The sequence below is a fragment of the Triticum aestivum genome, chromosome 7D, assembly GCF_018294505.1.
Source record: "Triticum aestivum cultivar Chinese Spring chromosome 7D, IWGSC CS RefSeq v2.1, whole genome shotgun sequence".
In the NCBI taxonomy this organism is placed as follows: Eukaryota; Viridiplantae; Streptophyta; class Magnoliopsida; order Poales; family Poaceae; genus Triticum; species Triticum aestivum.
The window spans coordinates 188297522-188320125 of record NC_057814.1 but is presented as its reverse complement, the minus strand read 5'-3'; the positions used below and the strand labels follow the sequence as shown (position 1 = coordinate 188320125).

The 22604-nt window shown below is 46.5% G+C and overlaps 2 protein-coding genes and 1 pseudogene across 2 annotated transcripts; 2 read left to right on the top strand and 1 right to left on the bottom strand.

The window, feature by feature from the left end:
- The first annotated feature begins 312 nt into the window (after window positions 1-312).
- LOC123170024 (myricetin 3-O-rhamnoside 1,2-glucosyltransferase UGT709G2-like) lies at window positions 313-2017 on the top strand (annotated as a pseudogene).
- An 8128-nt stretch (window positions 2018-10145) lies between these two features.
- Window positions 10146-11284, top strand: LOC123164567 (uncharacterized). Its single transcript, XM_044582099.1, has 2 exons — window positions 10146-10420; window positions 10996-11284. Exons 1-2 carry the CDS (start codon window positions 10272-10274, stop codon window positions 11198-11200), a joined length of 354 nt encoding a protein of 117 aa, XP_044438034.1. The 5' UTR covers window positions 10146-10271; the 3' UTR covers window positions 11201-11284.
- A 1498-nt stretch (window positions 11285-12782) lies between these two features.
- Window positions 12783-17850, bottom strand: LOC123164566 (E3 ubiquitin-protein ligase makorin; the record flags this gene model as incomplete). Its single annotated transcript, XM_044582098.1, is given in 8 exon segments — window positions 12783-13158; window positions 13256-13350; window positions 14065-14125; window positions 14207-14295; window positions 14816-14885; window positions 15173-16032; window positions 16131-16218; window positions 17797-17850. Coding segments are annotated over 6 exon segments (1155 nt in total). The 3' UTR covers window positions 12783-13158; window positions 13256-13350; window positions 14065-14091.
- Between the last annotated feature and the right edge of the window lie 4754 nt (window positions 17851-22604).

Below are 22604 nucleotides of genomic sequence, written 5' to 3'. Positions count from 1 at the left end.
AAATCTAGAGTGTGACTCCAAGCCTACGGAGCTCCAATGAAGTTCTCATATGCTTCAGTGAAAGCCTCTTCCTTCCGTTGCTGGTCCGTGATAATTCTTCGATCTCCTACCATTTGGCGATTAGCCACGATCTCCGGCGGTACATAGTGCGCTCCAAAGATGCCATACCAGGAGTGCGAGTTTCAGGCTTTCAGCGGACGCCCGGAGTAAAACGACATCGCCAACCGACAAGGAAAAACAATAAAAAGGCAAATAGTACAGCTGATAGGTGCACGTCAAGGCTCTGATGATGCACACGCGCTTGTGCTTAAAGTAGAGCAGAAATCTGATCCAGATCCTCGCCACCAATCCATCACGCAAGCTAGCCAATGCCAACAGGTTCCACCGGTAGTGCATCATTTTTTATCTCACGCGAGGACGACGCCATCGATTTTAAAACTGCTCCTCAAAGTTGGACTTCATGTAGTGTACTCACGCAGAGGAAAAGTATACCCAATTCAGAGACTCCAAAGAATCCCTAGCCGGCGAGAGGGAGCGACCGGCGGTGTGACGGAAATGGCGTCGGCGCACGTTCTGGTGTTCCCGTGGCCGCTGCAGGGCCACATCAACTCGATGCTTCATTTCGCCGCGGGGCTCCTCGACGCCGGCCTCCACGTCACCTTCGTTCACACGGAGCACAACCTCCGCCGCGCCCACCGCGCCGAGGCCGTCGCCACGCCACGCCTCCGCTTCGTGTCCTTGCCGGACGGCCTCCCCGTCGACCACCCCCGCTCGGTGGGCGACCTCACGGACCTCTCCAAGTCCCTGATGACGACGGGCCCTGCCGCGTACCGTTCTCTCCTCGCCTCGGCGCTGTCCCCGGCGGCCGACGGCGGGTTCCCAGCGCTCTCGTGCGTCGTGGCCGACGGCTTACTGCCGTTCGCCATCGATGTCGCGGAGGAGCTCGGCGTGCCGGCGCTCGCCTTCCGCACGGCGAGCGCGTGCAGCTTCTTGGCTTACCTCTCCGTGCCCAGGCTCGTGGAGCTCGGCGAGGTTCCCATCCCTGTAGCCTGTAGGCGCCGACCTCGATGAGCCGGTCCGTAGCGTCCCGGGGATGGAGGATTTCCTGCGGCGACGAGATCTTCCAAACTCCTGCCGCCGTCGGGCCGAGACCGACGACGTCGACCCTTTGCTGCAGATTCTGGTGGGCTACACCGCTCACAGCCGCAAGGCTCGGGCGCTCATATTCAACACGGCGGCGTCACTGGAGCGGTCGGCGCTCGCGCACATCGCGCCGCATATGCGCGACGTCTTCGCCATAGGCCCTCTCCACGCCGTCTCGGCGGCGCCGGCGCCGGCCACCAGTTTGTGGCGCGAGGACGACGGGTGCATGGCGTGGCTGGACGGCCAGGCGGACCGGTCCGTGGTGTACGTGAGCCTGGGCAGCCTGGCCGTCATTTCACTCGAGCAGTTCACCGAGTTCCTGTCTGGGCTGGTCGGCTCCGGCTACGCGTTTCTGTGGGTGCTCCGGCCGGACATGGTCGGGGCAAGCCAGAGCGCCGTCCTCCAGGAAGCCGTCGGCGCGGCGGGGAAGGGCAAGGCGCGTGTCGTGGACTGGGCGCCGCAGCGAGACGTGCTGAGACACCGCGCCGTGGGCTGCTTCCTGACTCACGCCGGGTGGAACTCGACGCTGGAGGGGATCACTGAGGGCGTGCCGCTGGTGTGCTGGCCGTTCTTCGCGGACCAGCACATCAACAGCCGGTTCGTCGGCGCCGTATGGGGGACGGGGCTGGACATGAAGGACGTGTGCGAGAGGGCCGTCGTGGAGGGGATGGTGAGGCGGGCCATGGAGTCCGGCCAGCTAAGGATGTCGGCTCAAGCGCTATCGCAGAAGGTGAGGCGGGACATCGCGGAGGGAGGCTCGTCGGCGACGGAGTTCCAACGGCTCATCGGCTTCATCAAGGAGTTCGGCAAGAATTAAGGATTCAAGTACAAATCTTCTGTAAAGTATTCTTCTTGAAAGAAATAACTTTGTTTCGATGGCTTTACTTTGTGGTGTGTCGGGTCGGCGGCGATGGCACGTGGGTGCCATTCCTTCTTGGAGGCGTCTCCGAGACGTGTGCGTCATGCCCCTCGCTCTTTTGGAGTTGGTGCTATCTTCGGGCGAAAGCCTCGATTTGATGTTGGATCGGCACATTTACGGCGTCCTCGACGTCGTATTTCCGTTCGGAGCTTTGTGTATGAAGACATGACTGAGTCCTTATTGCTCTCCTTCGGTGTCCGCCATTGTTCTCTGTTGGTCCTCTGCGGCGCTATGTACACTCGTCGTCGGTGTCTCCAAGACGGTGCTTCCCTCAGATCGGAGCAAGTCCTTCCTTACACTTGCCACTTCCTCTTAGGCGCTCAGGGTGGATGGTGCGTCGAGAAGCGATGTTCTACGGAAGGTGGTGGTCTTCGGAGGTGAGGGAGTCCTGGATTAAGGGGTCCTCGGGCGTCCGGACTATAGTACATGGGCCGGACTGATGGGCTGTGAAGATACAAGACCGGAGACTCTCTCCCATGTCCGGATAGGACTCTCCTTGGCGTGGAGGGCAAACTTGGCGTCTTGATATGAAGATTCCTTTCTTTGTAACCGACTTTGTACAACCCTAGTCCCCTCCGGTGTCTATATAAACCGGAGGGCTTAGTCCGTAGAGGAATCATACTCATAGTCATACATGCTAGACTTTTAGGGTGTTCGTCGAGAAGCGATGTTCTACAGAAGGTGGTGGTCTTTGGAGGCGTTCGGCGTCGGTCGAGATGCGGTGTGTGTGCCAGCCTAGAAAAGGCTCTTATGTGTTGTAGTTTGCTTTGCGGTGTTGTCCATGTGTGAACTTGTTCGTGAGTGGTGTGATGTGCGCTACGCTCGTTGTTCGCAGTGAGTGGTAGTTTCTTATAACTCCAATTCTGCCTTCTATAAATCTATGATACGCCTAGGCGTACTCTCGGAAAAAAACTTTATGATGTGGGAACAGAAAGATCCCTGTTATCCAGAAATAAGATTCAGGGGGGAACCGGACGCTCACAGAGTTTAGGCCATTTCGGCTGTCGGATCGTTTTCTTCATCAAGTAGTTCGGCAAGAATTAAGGGTTAAGCACAAATTTTCGGTAAACCATTCTTGAAACAAATACTATAACTTTGTTTCGATAGCTTTATTTTGTGGTGTGTGAACAGAAGGATCTCTATTGTTCCATTGGTGACACAGGTGAAAGATCGTGGACGTCGCCTAGAGGGGGGTGAATAGGCGCTTTAAAATAATTACGGTTGAGGCCTGAACAAATGCGGAATAAACCTAGCGGTTAATTTGTCAAGCACAAAACCTACAACAACTAGGCTCACCTATGTGCACCAACAACTTATGCTAAGCAAGAAAAACTACTTAGGTGATAGCAAGATATATGACAAGAAACAATATGGCTATCACAAAGTAAAGTGCATAAGTAAAGGGCTCGGGTAAGAGATAACCGAGGCACGCGGAGACGACGATGTATCCCGAAGTTCACACCCTTGCGGATGCTAATCTCCGTTTGGAGCGGTGTGGAGGCACAATGCTCCCCAAGAAGCCACTAGGGCCACCGTAATCTCCTCACGCCCTCGCACAATGCAAGATGCCGTGATTCCACTAAGGGACCCTTGAGGGCGGTCACCGAACCCGTACAAATGGCAACCCTTGGGGGCGGTCACCGAACCCATACACTTTGGCAACCCTTGGGGGCGGTCACCGGAACCCGTCAAATTGCTCGGGGCGATCTCCACAACCTAATTGGAGACCCCGACGCTTGCCCGGAGCTTTACACCACAATGATTGATCTCCGAACACCACCAATCGTCTAGGGTGCCCAAGCACCCAAGAGGAACAAGCTCAAGGGTACCAAGCACCCAAGAGTAATAAGCTTCTCAACTTGTAACTTCCACGTATCACCGTGGAGAAACCAAACCGATGCACCAAATGCAATGGCAAGGGCACACGGAGTGCCCAAGTCCTTCTCTCTCAAATCCCACCGAAGCAACTAATGCTAGGGAGGAAAATGAGAGGAAGAACAAGAAGGAGAACACCAAGAACTAGATCCAAGGGGTTCCCCACACATAAAGGAGAAAGTGATTGGTGGAAATGTGGATCTAGATCTCCTCTCTCTTTCCCCTCAAAAACTAGCAAGAATCCATGGAGGGATTGAGAGTTAGCAAGCTCGAAGAAGGTCAACAATGGGGAAAGAACACGAGCTAAAAGGATAAGGTTCATTGGGGAAGAAGACCCCCTTTTATAGGAGGGGGAAAATCCAACCGTTATGTGCTCAGCCCGCACACGAGCGGTACTACCGCTCCACGAGCGGTACTACCGCTCGGGCGAAAGAAGCAGTGAAAAGGAGCAACAAAACAAGAACCTTGGGGCGGTAGTACCGCCGATAAGCGGTACTACCGCTCACCCCAGTGGTACTACCGCTGGAGGAGCAGAACACGGGACAAAAGGAGGCAGGACAGAGCAGAGTACGGTGGCAGTAGTGCAGTAGCGGTACTACCGCTCGACCGGAGCGGTACTACCGCTTATAGGCGGAACTACCATGCCTTACTGCCGCGCGACTACCGCTGAACCCGACACGAAAAGAGCAGACCCAAAATCGAGGCGGTAGTAGAGCGGTACAGGAGCGGTACTACCGCTTGACGCTACAAGCGGTACTACCGCTGCCACCGCGGTACTACCGCTGGGAGAAAAACAGAACTGCCAAAACTTCTTCATATGAGCTCCGAATTGAGCAAACTCAAGCTTGTTGGATACAAGACGACGAGTAGCATAAAAACAGCGACTGGTTATAGTAAGAAGAGGCAGAGGAGGTATGCCAACAAATAGAGGAGTGAAACCTCCAACCGAGAAGAACCGGCATAACCTCCAACATCGAAAACATCATAGAAGATGCGAGTGAACTCTGTTTTCAATGAACTCGAGCTTGTCATCAAGATGACCATAAGCTCCAAAACTCACAAAGAGAAGAACCAAACAAGAACCAATAAAGATGATGCAAGGATGCAATGGTTGAGCTCTCTATGAACGATACGATCAAGCTACTCATCGAGAGCCCCCCTTGATAGTACAGCAATCGATCCTATAACCCGGTCTCCCAACTACCATCATGAAGCCGGTAAAATAGAAAACCTATCAAGAGTAAACCTTTGCCTTGCACATGGTCCACTTGAGCTAGATGACGACGATCTTGACTCCCTCAAGATGGACCACCTTTCTTGATTGCGTTGGCTCGATGAAGACTAGTTGATTGCTCCCCCATACTCCACTATGGGTGAGCCACCCTTCCGCACATCTTCACAAGTCCATTGTCACCACAATGGCTTCAAGCATTTGATCTCTTCGTGATGCTTTACTTGAACTTGCCCGCTTCACTTGAACTTGCACACCGCAACCTAACCCCACAAAGAACTCTCACGAAGACCATGGGTTAGTACACAAAGCGTAATTGACAATGCTTACCATACCATGGGATCGCTTGATCCCTCTGTACATCTTGTGCGCTTTGTGTGTTGATCAACTTGATTCACTCTTGACTTAGTCTTGATCAACCTTGACTCTTTCCAACTCTCTTCATTTGGATGATGTCTTGAAGGTAAACATGAATGATCACACAATCTTCTTCTTCAAGACATGCTTGCAATAAGCTCAACTCTCACATGACCAATCTTTGGATAATTCCTTAATAACACCTTGGTCACCACATAAACTCCTTGAAACAAACACATGGACTTCAAGAGATGCCTATGGACAAATCCTTCAAATATAACTCAAGGCAACCATTAGTCCATAGAGGTTGTCATCAATTACCAAAACCAAACATGGGGGCACCGCATGTTCTTTCAACAAGCGATGGTCCCTCTCACCGGCGAGGCGCTGATCTCCACCCCTCTCCGTCCGCTGCTCCGGTAGCTGGGGGAGAGGGGTGGGCACCCGTTTCGCTCCGTGTTGTTCCTTTGATCTAGGGCTTGTTTTCATGTAGTAGCACCAATTTGATGAGGTTGATGTCGCATCAAATAAGGTGGCATCGGTCTCTTCCTCATCATGTGACCATTCTCTCCGGCGGCGCTGATGAGCCGATGGTCTCATTTGCTTGCCGTTTGTTGGGACCAGTAGGCCTTATATTTTCTGTGTCTTGTGGTTGTCGTCTCTCATGGCGGTGCCAACAAGTTGGACAGATTGATGTTGGTGCAAGTTTAGTGGCCCAACGGCGGCAGGTTTGGCCTTCTTCTGCGGCAACATCGGCGAATTGCGCCAGATCTGAATCCAGATCGGCGTGAGGAACATCCTTAGCCGACACGCCACATCGTCAAGCGCCTATTTTGCAGGTTTGGTCTTCGGCTCACAGCGCCTATAAGGCTATGGTACTGAATTGGATTTTGGTTTGCTGGTGCACTGTCTCTTCCCTTCGTGTGCGTCTCGGCGACGTTGATGGTCAACGGCGATTCCAAATTTGGTTGTTTGTAGGGACTTCAATAGACTTATTTGTAATGTTCTTTTATGTGGGTTGCAAAGTTTTCTGGACATGTAGTGTCTTGGTTTTTCTGATAGTTTCACATGTATGTGTGCAATTGTACTATGTTTATTGATTAATATAATGTGTGCAGTTCCAAAAAAAACATCCCTCTTGTAATACTAGAAGGGTTGAGCGTGTTGTGCCACTTGTGTTGTTGGGATTTCTCATATATTTTTGTTATTTGCTTTGACACATGAGGGAGAGGATGAACTATGTTTTCTCCTTATATATATAATGCGGTGTTGTGGTGGGCTTTTTCTGACGGTGTGATTCCCTGATATCTGCTAATAAACTCACATGTATGTGGGGAAGTTTCTTACGCTGGTGGTTGTGGTACTATATTAATGGTACAATGTCCAGATGGTGAGAGGAGCGCGGGGCTCATGTGTTGGTTGTTGCCAGTTCATTTGACAAAGTTTACCTAAACAAATTTGTGACCAAATGCAAAATCGAAATTACTTAGGAACCATAGAGAATTTAAAGACGTGACAGGAGAGCTCACCCCTCTGCAAAATATAGATAGGACGTTTCTTGGGCAATTTGTTAATTTGAGTATTACTTGGCGATGAGTGGAAAAGGATGATACATATGTACTCCATTAGAAAAACTATTATGATGTACATATTTTGCTCAACTTTTTCAAAACTACCACAACTCCAAAATCCTCTTTCTCAAGCATTATTATTTTTCAAGTTCAACAAGTTTACCCTCTAACTCCAGAATCCTTAATCATAGTCTTGGGGAATTTTATCCGGGGCGGAGCCATGGGTATTCACTCGTATTCATGTAAATACCAAACATTTGACCAACAAAAACGAGTATCTGTATCGGTCCACTAGCCCACAAGGCCACAATGACCCCACAGCTCCATACAACCTAGTAACCGGCAGCGGCACATTCCATAGCCCACCGGTGATTTTATCTGGCATCTTTGCTCTCCATATCGATGAAGCTAAAAAAACAAGAGAGAGACCTTGCTCTCATACCAATTGATGGTTCAAATATTACAGAGAAGTCGACTAGAGGGGGCGTGAATAGGCGACTACCAAATTTCATATTTTCTTAGTTGATTTTAGGGGCTAGTGCGGAAATGTAAGTTCTGGTATGTGCAAAAGGATGATACACGATATATGATGTATTACAACAAGCTAGCAAGCTACACATGGCATCAAAGAAGTAATAACACAAATTAAAGCTAGGATTAAGGGACAAGCAAAAGTGATGGAGACGAAGATGTATACCGAAGTTCACACACTTGGAGGTGTGCTAATCTCCATTGGACAGGTGGGAAATAACGAATGGCCCCATGACAATGAATGTCTCACCTTATGTCTCTGAGAACCTTGGTTGATGAATGCCCAAGTTCCCTCTCACTAGGGGTAGCTCTTGGGGCGAGCTCCTAACCCTCACAAACAAGCCCATGGCACAACCACATGAATCAGAACCTCCCGAGTAACACCAACCATCTTGAGTTCCCCACAAACCCCAAGAGTAACAAGATGTGCTAGGATCTCAAGGGGGGGCCACAAACTCGAGTTTTGCTTTGGTGGATTTGTTGCTCGGGCATTCCTTTGGCTCTTTTGAAAATATGAGAGAGAGAGAGAGAGATCGAACTTTTGAGCTTTGGATCAATGGAGAAAGGAGCAATGGAGTCGTCACCCTCCTTTGAAGAAGAAGGGTGGCTTATATAGATCCACCAGTTCTCTGCCCTTATGCACACTGCACAGAGAAAGTCAGATAGTCTGACCTAAGTCGGACATTCCGACTTACGGACTGTCTGACCCAATGTCCAACATGGTATTCAACTTGATCCAGCGCTCTAGACAAAGTCGAACCCGATGTCGAAACCTCTGACATGTCAGATAGTTCGATATGGTCCTGACAGCAAGAACAACAACATAGAAGGTGGAAAACACGATGCTCTTTTCTCACATGGGATGTGAGTGTATATATGGCTTACTTTTGTACAATGATTCCCACACAAGATTCATGATGAATCTCCACTTAATAGTACGGCGTACCTACGACTCAAAGCGAGAAATCATGGGTATAATTTTGATGCGTCATTTTCTTCTATTATTTTAGCTTAGGAGGATTGCCTACCGACATTACGTTTCATTTTCCAATCATGTGTAAGCTGAAAGCACACTCGAAACATAGTTAGACACCTAATTGCTATTATCATTAACACCAAAATCCTCATTAGAGGAAAATGTCCTTTCAGTCTTCCCCTTTTTGGTGGTTGATGACAATATGAATAGATCAGTATAATAAAAGATATTATGATAAGCTTAGCATGGGTTCTTGAGATTTAGGTCGATCTCCCTATACATTTGTGCACACATAAGAGAATTATTTGCACTTGAATACAAAGTGCACAAAATATGATCAACGCTTCCCCCTAAGGCTTTAGAAACCGGATAAGTGCAAAAGTGAACATGGATGCACAAAGTGATTTCCCCTTCTGCAACAACTTGTGACATATGAGATGATCAATACAAATACATAACATAGCCATCTCAAAATGACAACAAGTGATGTGTGTGACAAGGCATATAATAACAACAATATGACACGAGACAATAACGACAATATGCCATATGAAAATCGTAGCCATAATCTCACAAGCATATAGCAAGGTCTCATACATATCTTAAAGTAGCCACACACATAAATAGTACTACATAAGAGGAATTTTCATAATGCCTTCACTTCGATCGACGGGCTGGTTGAACAGATTAAATGTGACGAGTGCCAATGGCGTCATGTCAGCACTACGTGCCTAGATCACCTTGTCGTCTAGGTCGTACATGGTGGCCTGGGTGTATGTGTTTGCCCTTGAGTCTTGGTTGTTGCGTCTTGTTGGGTTGTGTTTTTCCCCTTTGCCTCGTTGTTGTTGGTTTTTTCTTCTGTCTTTGGCTAAGACTTTGTACTTCTTTTCTCCTACTATAACATTTTATTCTTTTTTATATTAAACAAACTCTTGTCTTATTCGCATTAGACAAAATAAAGTGGAAAATAAATTCAGAATTATAATGTACATATTTTTGCTCAACTTTTTGAAACTAACTCTCATACGTCCCATGGCGACATCGGAATCGCCTCGACGAACAACACGAAGACACTGAAACCTAATAAGCTAGACCTAAAGTCCCCGCACAACTCCACGGTCCCGTGCGTTCCATTCCGGAAAATCGGACGTTGGAGACGAGGAAAAACAGCGGAACAATCGGCAGGGAAGTGGGCTTTGTGTCCGCTAGGGTTTTTCCTAGGTTACGAAGGAAAGGTACTCCTATGGAATTCCATGCAAAAAAATCTATGATTTTTTACTGAAAATAATTTCTATGTTTTTTTATCCTGCAAATTAAACAAACTCTGTCCCTGCAAAAATAATAATTAAACAAATGCTGTAGAAATGATTCCTAAGGAATATAGTCTGTACCCCACAAAAAAAAGGAATATAGTCTCTCTCTTTTTTGTAGAACTGTAAGGAATATAGTCTTCTCCCTGGGAATTTAGAACCGAAAGAGGCCTTAAAATCTGTAAAAAATTGCTGATGACGTGGTGGCCCAAAGCCGAACGTGCTTGGCCCAAAGCAGAGGCGATCGATCCCACCATGGCACCATTTCCTCTTCGATTGTCTCAAAAAAAAACCATTTCGTCTTCGATCCGGACCAACTCCGTCGCCGTCGCCGTTGGGCGTCGGAATCCATGGTGGGATGGCGCGAGGAATTGACGCCGAGCAGCAGCACACGATGGCGGAGCAGGTGAAGGAGTATCAGGCGCGATCCAGGCACGCCTGGGCCGCCGCATCCTTCTTCTCCTCCACCTCCACCTCCACCTCCACCTCCACGGCCGGCTCCTCGTGGTAAGCAAGCGCCAACCCTAAGCCATCCCGTTTCTTCTCACAAGCCTGAGTATTATGTTTCGATATTACCAAGTTGAGGATGAATTAAGTGACCATACAGGGAAAATCGGCCATTATTCTGTTAGCTAGGTAAGGTTAACAAAGCGAGTAACAGCCATAGTTCTGCATCTTGCGCTAGTGTCTTCCCAATTGCTTCTGTTCTCAGAATTACAGGCTAAACAAGATGGCGGTTTCACTTTTCATTGACTGCTGTATAAATGAACCAAGCAAAATGATCATTGTAAGCTAAATCTCAAGAGGGACACCTCATGTAAACAAGCCTTGATTGCTAGTGTTTAGTGCGAAAGCACTATCTCAAAGTTGTTCCATAACAATGAAAGCAAAATAAACAACGGGCATATCAACTTGTTCTATATTTACAAGTTTCTTTTGACATACGACAACATGAATATTCAGGATTGTTATAAGTTCTTTTCTTAGGAAGAGATTATTTTCATGTCTCTCCTTATTTGCCCTACGGTTAAATTATTGCTCGCATCCTGACTTCCACAACAATTTTATGTTGGTTGCTGCAGGGTTGAGGTGTTACTCATGATATGGAAACTTGCTTTGTATGCTCTACTAGTGTTTGCGTGTATTGCCTTTTATTTCAAGTTTATAGGAATAGCTTTATCATTTACATGTATTTCTGCACTTCTTTATTTGTGCATGAGATTAACCAAGGAAGAAAGGAAGCACAAGAAAAGTAAGCAAAGAATGCTTCTTTCATTGTCAATGTAAAATATGTCTGTAAATTTCGCTGTAATTTACATGTAAAGTGCTCTCAGTTTAATACTAATGTATTTACACTCTCGACGTCTTTCATATACCATTTTCTCTTCAGTTAGTTGTATCAATTGGCCCGCAATAAATTGTCTGATGTTTAGTGTTTACGATGTACAGTCGCGGTATTAACTGGTTTATCGTTACTTGAACTCATCTTGGGTCGCCCACTTGTTGAAGTTGGATACTAATTTGATCTGAATCAACTATTTAGCCAGTCAGCTACTATGTACTTATTGAAATCCAATGCTGACTGGATCACTTATATTTGGTCGGATTTTCAGTAGTGTTCTAATTTATTGTTCACTGGCCTGACCGAATATAGGCAAAAGATTTGAATGGTGTATTCCTGAGTTAATTGTGATTCATAGACTTGTTTGGCATCCTTATTGATGCCGAGTTAACTGACACATATTGATATATGATCTTTTGCTTTTAAACGTTTCAGTTTCTTAATTGATAATTTGATTATCCTTCAAAATTTGCGATGTTTCTAGAATGAAAAATTCCAACCAAATGTAGTTGAGGTGAACCACTGAACGAAATAATAGGCGCACATGCATTATACTGAGCTCTATGGCGAAGGTTATGAGTCATTTTTGTATGCTCTTTGTATTTCACTCTATTTTGTGTATATGAATTGTTACTTATTAGTTTCTCTTTTTGACATCAATTGTTACTTATTAGTTAATCGAACAGTTTGTCACGTATAAGAAACGTAGGCCAGCATTCAGTAGCTGTTTTGTGGTTTCATTAAGATGCGGACCGTCTAGCGATGAGGGCCTACGTTTCATGCTGTTCGTTCTGTTGTGATCAGGTCCTCGAGTCGGCTGCCCGTCTCATGCTGACCTGCCCATTGGCATGGCCAAAGTTTGGCTCTGCTTTCATCTAACTGATCCAAGAGCTGCTGGTGCTGGCACAACGTCGATGACAATCAAGGGCTGGTGGAGAAGGAGCTGGGCCCTGAGCAAGCAACCAGATTTTCGCACGCAGATGACCATGGCTGGGTACGTGGCCCGGGACCTTTGAGAGGAAGAGGTGCTCTCCTGAAACCGTGGCTGCTATGGCCAGAGACGAGATTAGGTCGTTCACGGAGGCTACCACTTAGGTTTTTCTAGTCCTGAGAGTGTGCTGTTGTGGGTGTTTGAAACTCTGTATGATACCTGGGAACCTCAGTCCGTTTTCCCTCTTCTAATATGAAAAGGCAGAACTACTGCCATTGCCCCTGAAAAATAAGAGTGTAGTTTATTTGGAAGCATTGCTTGAGCTCCATCGTCATGGCGCACGACATATACATATACCTCGCTGTTACGCCTTGTTTGGGATGGGATTGGTAGGCGTTACACAACCTTCAGGGAGGACGTTGTATGCTGAGAATGGACAGTTTTTTGTTCCATGACTAAAATCAGGAACATATGGTCCAATATCCCTCACGCTACAGAAGAAAATGCAGAATTCACATTGCAAAAATATGGTGTGGAACTATCGTGAGTGAAAAGAACCAATCAAATTTCATGGGCAAGCATCTGACCAATCAAACTTCAGATCATCAAGTATGAAGCATATTCATTGAATTCTTTTCCTTTTTCCTCCAGCATACACGTTATACAACCAAACGGTCTCAGTTCACCAGTTGTTGGTGCGGTAGCCTTCCTCAACAGGGGAATGGCAGTTTGGAAATGAGTATTACACACCGGTCGTTCGCACAATGGCCAGGTAACGTTCTACCGAATCACTGGTGACCACCCAGGAAGCAACACAAAGTGCATACAGAAAGGCGTTTCAGCAGTTCTAATTATTGTAATTTTTTCTTTTCACTTTTCAAGCATACTCGCGGCATAACTTCTTTTCCATTGTTTCACTGGTCACTAGTGCTACAAGGTCATCCAGGTGTCCGGCAGCGAACTTCGAATTTTCTGCATTAACGAGCAGTGCTGAAGTTAGGCACAAATGGTTATGTAAGAGTTTATGCATGAGACAGGAATGATAGCTTTTTCAGCACAAAAGGATTGCCTTTGTATGTTTGGCGACAAAGCAACCACCAATGAATTGGAGATAAAGCAGCAGTTTTCCAAGATGCCTCGATTTAAACTGATGTCTTCGGATTACTGCAAATATTTGGTAGACAGCGAAATCTCAGAATGATTGATGCCTGGATGCAAATTTTCCAGTTCACTTTATCAACTGGTTAAAAGAGTAGTTTGGTAGTAATAAAACAACAAAAAATAAGAGAAGAACGGATGCAGTGCTGTTAGTGAATGTCAGGGGTCGTGATTGCAGAAGTTGGATAAAATTAATTCAGCCAGTGGAAATACGAACATAACTACAAGCGCTGAAGTTGATCGGTGGAAGCTTGAAAAAGTGCTAGGCATAAGCAAGGCGGTTGACCTTCGCCTAGCGCCTAGGTGGTGCTTAGGCGCCTATACCTTACGCAGACGTACAATTTTGACTACCATGTTGTATTTGTGATATTATATGTGTATCGATTTGGAGCATATAAGTGAGTAAACTACCAGCTATTGCAATTGGAAGATGGCCAATTTGGTCAGTATGACATGATTTTTCACTTGAGTGGACAATTTCTTACTTGCCATGGCTAGAGTTTCGCTTATGCCCTAGGCAAGGCGTTTGGTCATTGCCTAGCGCCTAAGCGTGCCTAAGCAACACCTAGGCGTTGCCTTTTCCAACAGTGGAACAGCAGCATGACTATCTCCCACAACAGCAAATAAATGACATTAACAATAGAAAATGGGCATTACTTGCACGTGACTTCACCAAAATAGTATAATTGAGTTGGTTGCATGCCCCCCAGAAGAACTTACATTCAATATATATGCAGCCGCAGGTCCCTAAAGATGCAACCGGCCGAGGAAGTCTGACAACCTAGAATGTGACAGCAATACAGGAGAAAAGTAAGGAAAAGTAAAATATGCAGACTGCATAAAACAGATAGAGAACACACACCTAATGTTCTTAGCAATAAGTGTACTTCCATCATCACAATCAAGATGTCGCAGTACGACTTCTTCCAAGCGGCCATCTCTGTAAGCATGCTGCAAAACATAAACGATACAAGATTGAGTCAAAAATAGAAGACAAATAAGAGGAAAGACCGATCAATTAACATTGCAAGCTACAACAATCATATCCACAGTTTCTACACTAAATGAAGCTATCTAGGAAAATAATCGGCAAGAAATCAAATATCATATCCCCTACAACACATGCAAACTTGAACATAACATAAACTCCAACCTTGGTCTACACATTCCAATCTTTATCCACCAAATAACTAACAAGGACTATTAAGCGGTGGTAACTGAGGAGTGCATAACTGATGATAATACTAGAGAGGACACAAAAGACTCTTGGAATCAAAACAAAGTAAATTGGGCTGTTTCCAGTAGACCAACAGACGGAGGAGAAGGTTATTATTAGCTACCAGTGTTCCGAATAAACGAGTTACTGCCAACAGCGATGGGATGGAGCTGGCCTGGTAGTGAACTCAAAACTATATGGATAGGGCAGGCAGATGTGTATTCACATGTTTATAGAATGTAAGAAGTATGTCACCTTGTAGAAACAGCTTGTCCCGAAGGGGCAAGTGCCCGTTCCGAAATCGAAGTACTTGCAATCTATTGACCTGCAATGGTATACTTGTAGGTCAGACAGTACAATGATAATCAAGTACTAAGGAGCATAGTATGTTCATGTTAAATCACTTCCATGAAACATATTGACTTGAATATTCAAAAGAAAAGGAAATAAGAACATGTGAGGCAAGATAACTAGAAGTGCCATTTGTAGTAAATTGATACGGCTCATTCATCCAAGTAAGGATAAGTTCAATGACTGAAATATTTGTAGCATTCTAGTTTTACTTATATAAGCTGGGGCACAAGACCACAAAACAGGACAAGCCTATCTTACTTGAGCTTTGCTTTGTAGTTTTCAGTGATCTCCAACTTTTCCTCTTTCGAGAAGTACCAAAGAACACTTGGAATGACATAGTACGAAAGCTTGCGGCATATTGGGCAAGCTCTCAGTGCTGAGTTCACATCCATACCAGATGTAGGAGAGTTGCCACGCCAATTTCTTATGCATGAAATACAGAAGGGATGATCACATTCAGATAATAGTCCAAATTTCCTTTCAGCAGCAGTAGGCTTTGAGAGCACACGGTCCAAGCAGACACTGCATTCTATTTCTTGGCTACGTTTCAAAGCCTCGAGACGCTTGTGGTTCTTTTCACATAGCTTGATATGCTCCTGCCTCTCATCAGGACGATAAGGATGCAAGCACATTTTCCCACAGAACGCACACAAATCCCCATGCATGTGAGGGCACTCTTCCCCATACGGGCAGTTACCACCAGCAGCAAAAGAACAAATTGGCATATCAGCAAGTTTCATGGAAGTTTGGTTTTGCGCAGTTTGAATGGATGACCAGCCAATCCCATCCTCTGATACACTGTCAAGTTGGACCTCATTCCTCCATGCAGGCTTACTTTCAGAAACTGCCAGCTTATCCATAGATATCTGTTGCCGTTGGTTGCTTGAATTTGTTTGGTGTCCCAAGTGAAGAGGACGTCCAGAACTTAAAAGTTGTGGAGATGTAGATGCAACATGTGTCGCAGTACTTGATGATGGTGGCAGGCGAACTGGGGAATTACGTGTTGCGGTACTTGATGATGGTAGTGGAGGCACTGGGTTGTTACGAGAAACCTTGACATGGTCATATCTGCAACGGTTACCATAAGAGCATGAGCCTCTCTGGTAAAACGTGCAAACCTGCACAAACAAGCATCATAGTAAGGAACACTACAAGATATGCATTGTGACGTCTGGCAACGAGACTAGATCCGCATCCATAGTTTTTAACACGTTACATTATTTGCTTGGTCACTCCAGTCGTGGGAGAACTCACAATACTCTCCTTTCAAGCAAGCACCATGCATGAAGAACTTGCAAAGAACCCTGAAGGAGATCAGTCAGAACAAAAAGACATGTAAGCTAACTATCAAATTGTTAGTTCATCTCAGGAAGGAAATAATCTGACAGTAGAAAAAAATAAGGAATTTCGGGAGCTATCTCCTGCCCAATGTTGCTTCTCTAAGCAAAATGTAAACTGATGGTAAAGAATGCTGCAGCAGTTAATGCTTATAGATAGATAACTTAAGAATTTCAAGTTATGTCTCACGAGAGAGGCTAAGATTAGGTTAAATCTTTGTTTCCCCTTTTTTCACACTTCATATAGTTTTTACCTTTCCTGTTAACAGCAGTAAGTATTTGCTATACAGGACAAGAGAACAGGGTTCCAGGAGAATACTCCTTACAAGTTAAATAGAGAGCTTAATAAGAATGTAGTTCGTGAAGAAATTTGCAACTCAGGAGCATAGGCCCTAGCTATGCAAACACATACTTCCTCCATTCCATATTAGTTGTCGCTCAAACGGATGTATCTAGCACTGACATACGTCTAGATACATTCGTTTCAGCGACAACTAATATGGAACAGAGGGAGTACTTATCGCTCTACCTAAGTTCCGTCTGTGCTCCAAATTTGTACGCTCGTTGCTTTCAGCATACTTACAAAAAGGATATCACTATTATTAATCAAAGACATCATCACCATTGATTTTGTTTATAGTTCAGTCTATATTGAAGAACTTCCCACTAGATTTCCCGCGTCAACATCAGTATTCACCCACCACTAAGTATGCACAACATACAGCAAGGTTAATTGAACTTTCAGTCACAAACCCACAAAAAATGATTTGTTAAATCCTCGGAACTCGTCCCCAAGAATAATCTTGTGATTGTAGAACCAAGAAGTAACATATACACCACGATCAAATCGAACTGAAATCAGTTCTTCGAATTCAATCTACAGAGATAACAGTATATATAACCGTCCAAAAACATTTTTCCCAATGGGTACCATCTGAAACCCTAAATTGTGCAGAATCGTAATACTATCAGCTGCTAACAAACAAGAAGTAACTGGAGTCTAGATAGGCTTTCCCACCACACCAACAGACAACGAAAATTAGATATACTAAGAACCAACCCCACAAAGGCTGGATAGATCACAGATTCATAACCCAAAGTGGCAAGACAAAGACAAAGAACACTACAGATGGAGGATGTGAACATGGTAACGCAACGAAAGGAATGGAGGCACACAATCGAAGCTCCGGAGAGTTAAAATCTTGCATCGTGTCAAAGCGTATCACATCACATCAGCTTACTTATTACTCCCGTGGGCGCCTCTACCGCGTAGGAACATCTCGGCGCCCAGCTCAACTCCCGATTCTAAGCACGAAACACATGTCCTCAGCTCCGGCTACCCCCAATCCTAAGCCCCAGGCAAAATTCTCGAAACGAAGACCCAGGCAAGCTCGACGCAGCTCAATCCATCCAGAGCTCAGCGGCACCCCTGCGGGAAGCCACCACGCGACACCGCCGCACGCGAATCCCTACCGCTACCGAATCCGCGCTTAGAACCGCGCGAGGCAGGGCGCGCGCACAATCTAATCGGGGGAACCGCGTTACCTCTTGGGGGACATGGCCGGGCCGAGCGGATGAGCCCCGAATCCGGGCACGCGGGCGCGGGGTACGCCTTCGCCGCCGCGGCCGCCGTCGCCGTCGCGTCTCGTCGCCTAGGGCTTGCTTGGGTGGGTCGCGCCTCGGCCTCGGCCTCCTGTCTGTCTGTCTCGCTCGCGCCGTCTCGTCCCGTCGTCTCGCTTTTTTTGGGGAGGAGGGAGCTCTGCCTTTCTGCGGGGGTTATCGTACCGGGGAATGATTCCTAAAAACGGGAGGCGGGGGAAATGACGGGTCAGGCCCCGGGGGTGGGCGTGGAGGTGTGCCGTGAGGCCTGGGCATGGGCGTCATTTGCTCGACCGCGTCCGGAGATCGCTCGGCGATGCGGCCGGCTGCACACGCTGGCTGAAGTGAACCGGGTGGGCAGGTCCGAGTGGAGTGGGCAGGAAAGGAAGGGTTCAATGGTGTTATTTCAGATTATGTTTTGTACTCCTATATTGTTTTTGAAAATACCGAGTGCGGTGTAGATCCACAATTGTTTCTAGACGAAGACAAAAGATTTGCCTCATATATATTGATTACGAGGGAGATTATGATGATGAACATCTAGGCCGGCTTCTTCCCGTGGAACTCCAGACCCAATTGGGTGTGACACAGCTTTGCCCCCTCCATCCCTTCCCGCGATTGCCCGGTCTACCTTTCGCCGAGCTTATACGAAGAACTCCACCAGATCGGCCTTCGGCAGCCGCCATACTCTAGGGGAGCGGATGGGAGAGGGAGCAGACAACCTCCAGACGCCACCCAAGAGCGTCGGAGTGAAGCTCCGCCGCAACATAGCGAGAGACGCCCTGTGGATAGACTCCAACCTAGACCTAATCTTAGACCTCCTAATCAGTGGTGAGACCAGCAGAAAAACCCTGATCATTAGTAAGTTGTGGACCAATCTTATCAGGGTGTAAGGACGTCTCGTAAATTTTAGAAAACCAAAGGACATAGCGAGAGAGGGCGTTAGGGCGCGCACACAATCCAATCGGGGGAACCGCGTTACCTCTTGGTGGACATGGCCGGGCCGACGGGATGAGCCCCAAATCCGGGCACGCGGGCGGGGGGTACGCCTTCGCCGCTGCGGCCGTCGTCGCGTCGCGTCTCATCGCCTAGGGCTTGCGCGTCGGCCTCCTCTCTGTCTGTCTCGCGCGCGCCGTCTCGTCTCGTCGTCTCGCTTTTTTGGGGGAGGAGGGAGCTCTGCCTTTCTGCGGGGGTATCGTACCGGGGAATGATTCCTAAAAATGGGAGGCATGGGAAATGACGGATCAAGCCCCGAGGGTGGATGCGGAGGTGTGCCGTGAGACCCGGGCATGGGCGTCATTTGGCCGATCGCGTCCGGAGACCGCTCGGCGATGCGGCCGGCTGCACACATTGAAGTGAGACAAGCTGTGCTATGGGCAGGAGTGGGTATGAGTGTGATGAACTGACGACCAACTAGTGGGAAGGAAAGGAAGGGTTCGATGGTGTTATTTTAGACTGTGTTTTGAGTTGTTTTTGAAAATACCTAGTGCGTTGTAGATCCACATTTTTCAAGGTCCATGGAATGAGGAGAACATGAAGATGAACCTCTAGGCCTGCTTCTTCTTCCGGTGGAACTCCGGACCCAAGTGGGCATGACGCAACTTTGCCCCTTCCATCCCTTCCTCATGATGGCAAGGGAGAGAGGAATGAGGCTCGCGGCTGCCCGATCCAGCCTTTCACCAAGCGTATTCAGAGAACACCGGACTGGCCTTTGGCAGTCGCCATCCTCCATGAAGAGCAACCGGAAGAGGGAGCCGGCAACCTCCAGACGTCGCTGGAGAGCGTTGAATTGAAGCTCTGGCGCGACATAGCGAGAGGCGCTTCGTGGATAGACTCCAAACTAGATCTAATCCTAAACCTACTATATACAACAGCAAGCTGACCTCCTAATCAGTGGCGGCGCTAGCAGAAAAAACCCTATAGGGTCACTAATAAGTTGTGGGTCAATCTTCTTAAGTTGTAAGAACTTGTCATAAATTTTAGAAAACCAAAGGGGTATTTATAGAAAAGTTGTGGGATATGTGGGGTCAGCTAACCAACCTCATAGACTACGCGCGGCTTGGCCACCGCTTCTAATCCAAAGCCGTTAGAAAAGAGAAGGAGATGAGTGAAAGCGTCCCTCGCAACTCTCAAATCGAAACAGGAAAGGAGGGAGAAAGTGAAAGGTGAAAGTTTGTTGTGGAGTTTTTAGATTGATAGAACCGCCATGAGCATATGACATTAATATCTTTTCCATCAAAAATTTAAGATCTTCTTCCGGTGTCTCAACGTGCTTTCTCCTTTGCTATTAATGAAGATGTATTGGCCACAGATTTCTAGGGGGTCATGACACTCAGAGAGGCGTTTCATCTTCCAGACGTCGCTAGAGAGCATCGAAATGAAGCTCTGCCACGGGATAGCGAGAGACGCCCCATGGATAGACTCCAAACTAGATCTAATCCTAAACCTACTATATACAAGAGCAAGTGGGCCTCCTAATCAGTGGCAGCGTCAGCAAAAAAAACCCTAGGGGGTCATTAATAAGTTGTGGGTCAATCTTCTTAAGTTGTAAGGACTTGTCGTAAATTTTAGAAAACTAAAGGGGTGTTTATAGAAAAGATTAGGGGTATGTGGGGTCAGCTAACCTAATAGACTACGCGCAGCTTGGCCACTGCTTGTAATCCAAAGCCGTTAGAGAAGAGAAGGAGAGGAGTGGAAGTGTCCCTCACAACTCTCAAATCGAAACAGGAAAGGAGAAAGAAAGTGAAGGGGAAAGTTAGTTGTAAAGTTTTTAGATTGATAAAACCGCTATGAGCATATGACATTAATATCTTCTCCATCCAATATTTAAGATCTTCTTTCGGTGTATCAACGCGCTTTCTCCTTTGCCATTAATGAAGATGTATTGGTCAAGGATTTCTTGGGGGTCATGACACTCGGAGAGGCGTTTCATCTTCCCCTGTCCATGCAAGTCCATGATGAGGTATGTAGCCTGCAGTAGCGGACTACTCAAGTTGGGCCTCAGGATTCCATGCATGACGTTTGGCACTATGTTTGGGGATCAAGGGAATTTAAATCCAGTCATTACTACACGTTCTACTTCAAAGATGTCCAAGTCACAAGGCGTACAGGTGGATTTTGAAATCCAAATCATAGTTATCGGTAGGTTACTGCTCTCCGGTAGACTCAATACCTGCAACATGCTTAAAAGAAATCACTATTAAATGCATGCTTTGTGGTATGCACATTGAAAAACAGTTGAGCACATGATCTTAATTTGAATGCCAATTTAGTCAATCATGCTGGGCTCGCATGGGTATTCACTTTAACTACTCAACTTCTAGTTTTCAAATGGTAACCCAGGCTAAGAATGGTTAGGGCAGGCCCATGTCCATGGAAATTTCCATGGTGGCCTCATGGAATTTGTGGAAAGAGGAATAATAATCATTTCAGGGGGATATCACCCACCATCACATCCTTGTTGACAAGATTTAAAGAGGATTTTTCTCTTCTTTCCATAGAGCCATGGAGACCCACAGTCCTTTCATTTCTACCTTTGTAGCCTCCCTTCCATAATCATTTTTAGTTGTGCTTAGTGCTTTGATATTTCCTTTCCCTACCCAAACTAGTAAGGGTCCCTTGTAAATATGTATATTTGTATCTTAATATATTTGGAATGAGAAATGCAGTAGGAGCCTCTCCTACTGTTTTATGGTAAAAAAACAGTCTTGGGAGATAAAATTCACTGTTTGATCTCTAGTGGACTGGATAATTACTTAATTCAACATATATGAGCATCACTTTTCCATATGAACTACTAAATGTTTATGATACTTTTTATGTACATATGGGCAAATTTTCATCTCTAGTGAGATGAATTTATATTATGATACCTTGGGCCCGGCTCCTCCTTCCCTTCCACTCCGCTACCTTCGATCTACATTCTCCGCTGCAATTTTCTTCGTTTGGTGGAGGAGGAGTTCTCCGTTGGGGTTGATTCTTGTCGGCTTCGTCAACCTTCGTCAGAGCTACCGTAGTCCATCACCGGGATGGGAAGGACAGGGGAAACCGACAAGTTTGCTGTAGGAGCCTCCTCCCATGGTGAGCTGTGCCTCCTTGGTTGTTTCTAGGTTAAAATTTTATCTGGTTCATATGAAATCTTAGGACGCATTCCCTGCGCAGTATCTAGTCCTAAGTTCCTTATAGCAACTAGGTTATCGTGTTTCCAAATGTGTGCATGGTCAATTTTTGCGCGGGAAAAAATCGGCCTCTTTTCCTCAGCTGGAGATTGAAAATCTCCTGGCGGAACTGTCCAGAGCTGAAGCAAAGGGAATTTTTTTTCTTGTGCTCTGTGACCATATCTTTTCGACTTTCATATAAATGCACGCCCACTTATTATGCTTCGTATTCTCTCACGTATATCTGTCGTCAAGCTTCCACCGATTCCGAGGATGCCCTCTGCCCATCCAAGCGGTTCACTAGAGGTGATCCAGGTGTTGGTGGCAGTGGGGCTGCAAGAAACAAGATTGAGTAAGAGTTTGAAGAAGAGAAATACATCATTCCTCCTGAGCCTACTAGTCGTGCCAAGAGAGTCACCGTGTCCAACCGAGGAACCAAGAAGTTTTCCAAGAAGACTGATAATAGGCCTCATGGGCGGTTAAAGATGATTTCACAACAATATGATCATGTGATCTCTATGGATAAGCCCCACAAGCGAGGCAGATATAGGGTTGTTTAACTATTTCCCCATGCCCGAGGCACCACAACTTAGCGGC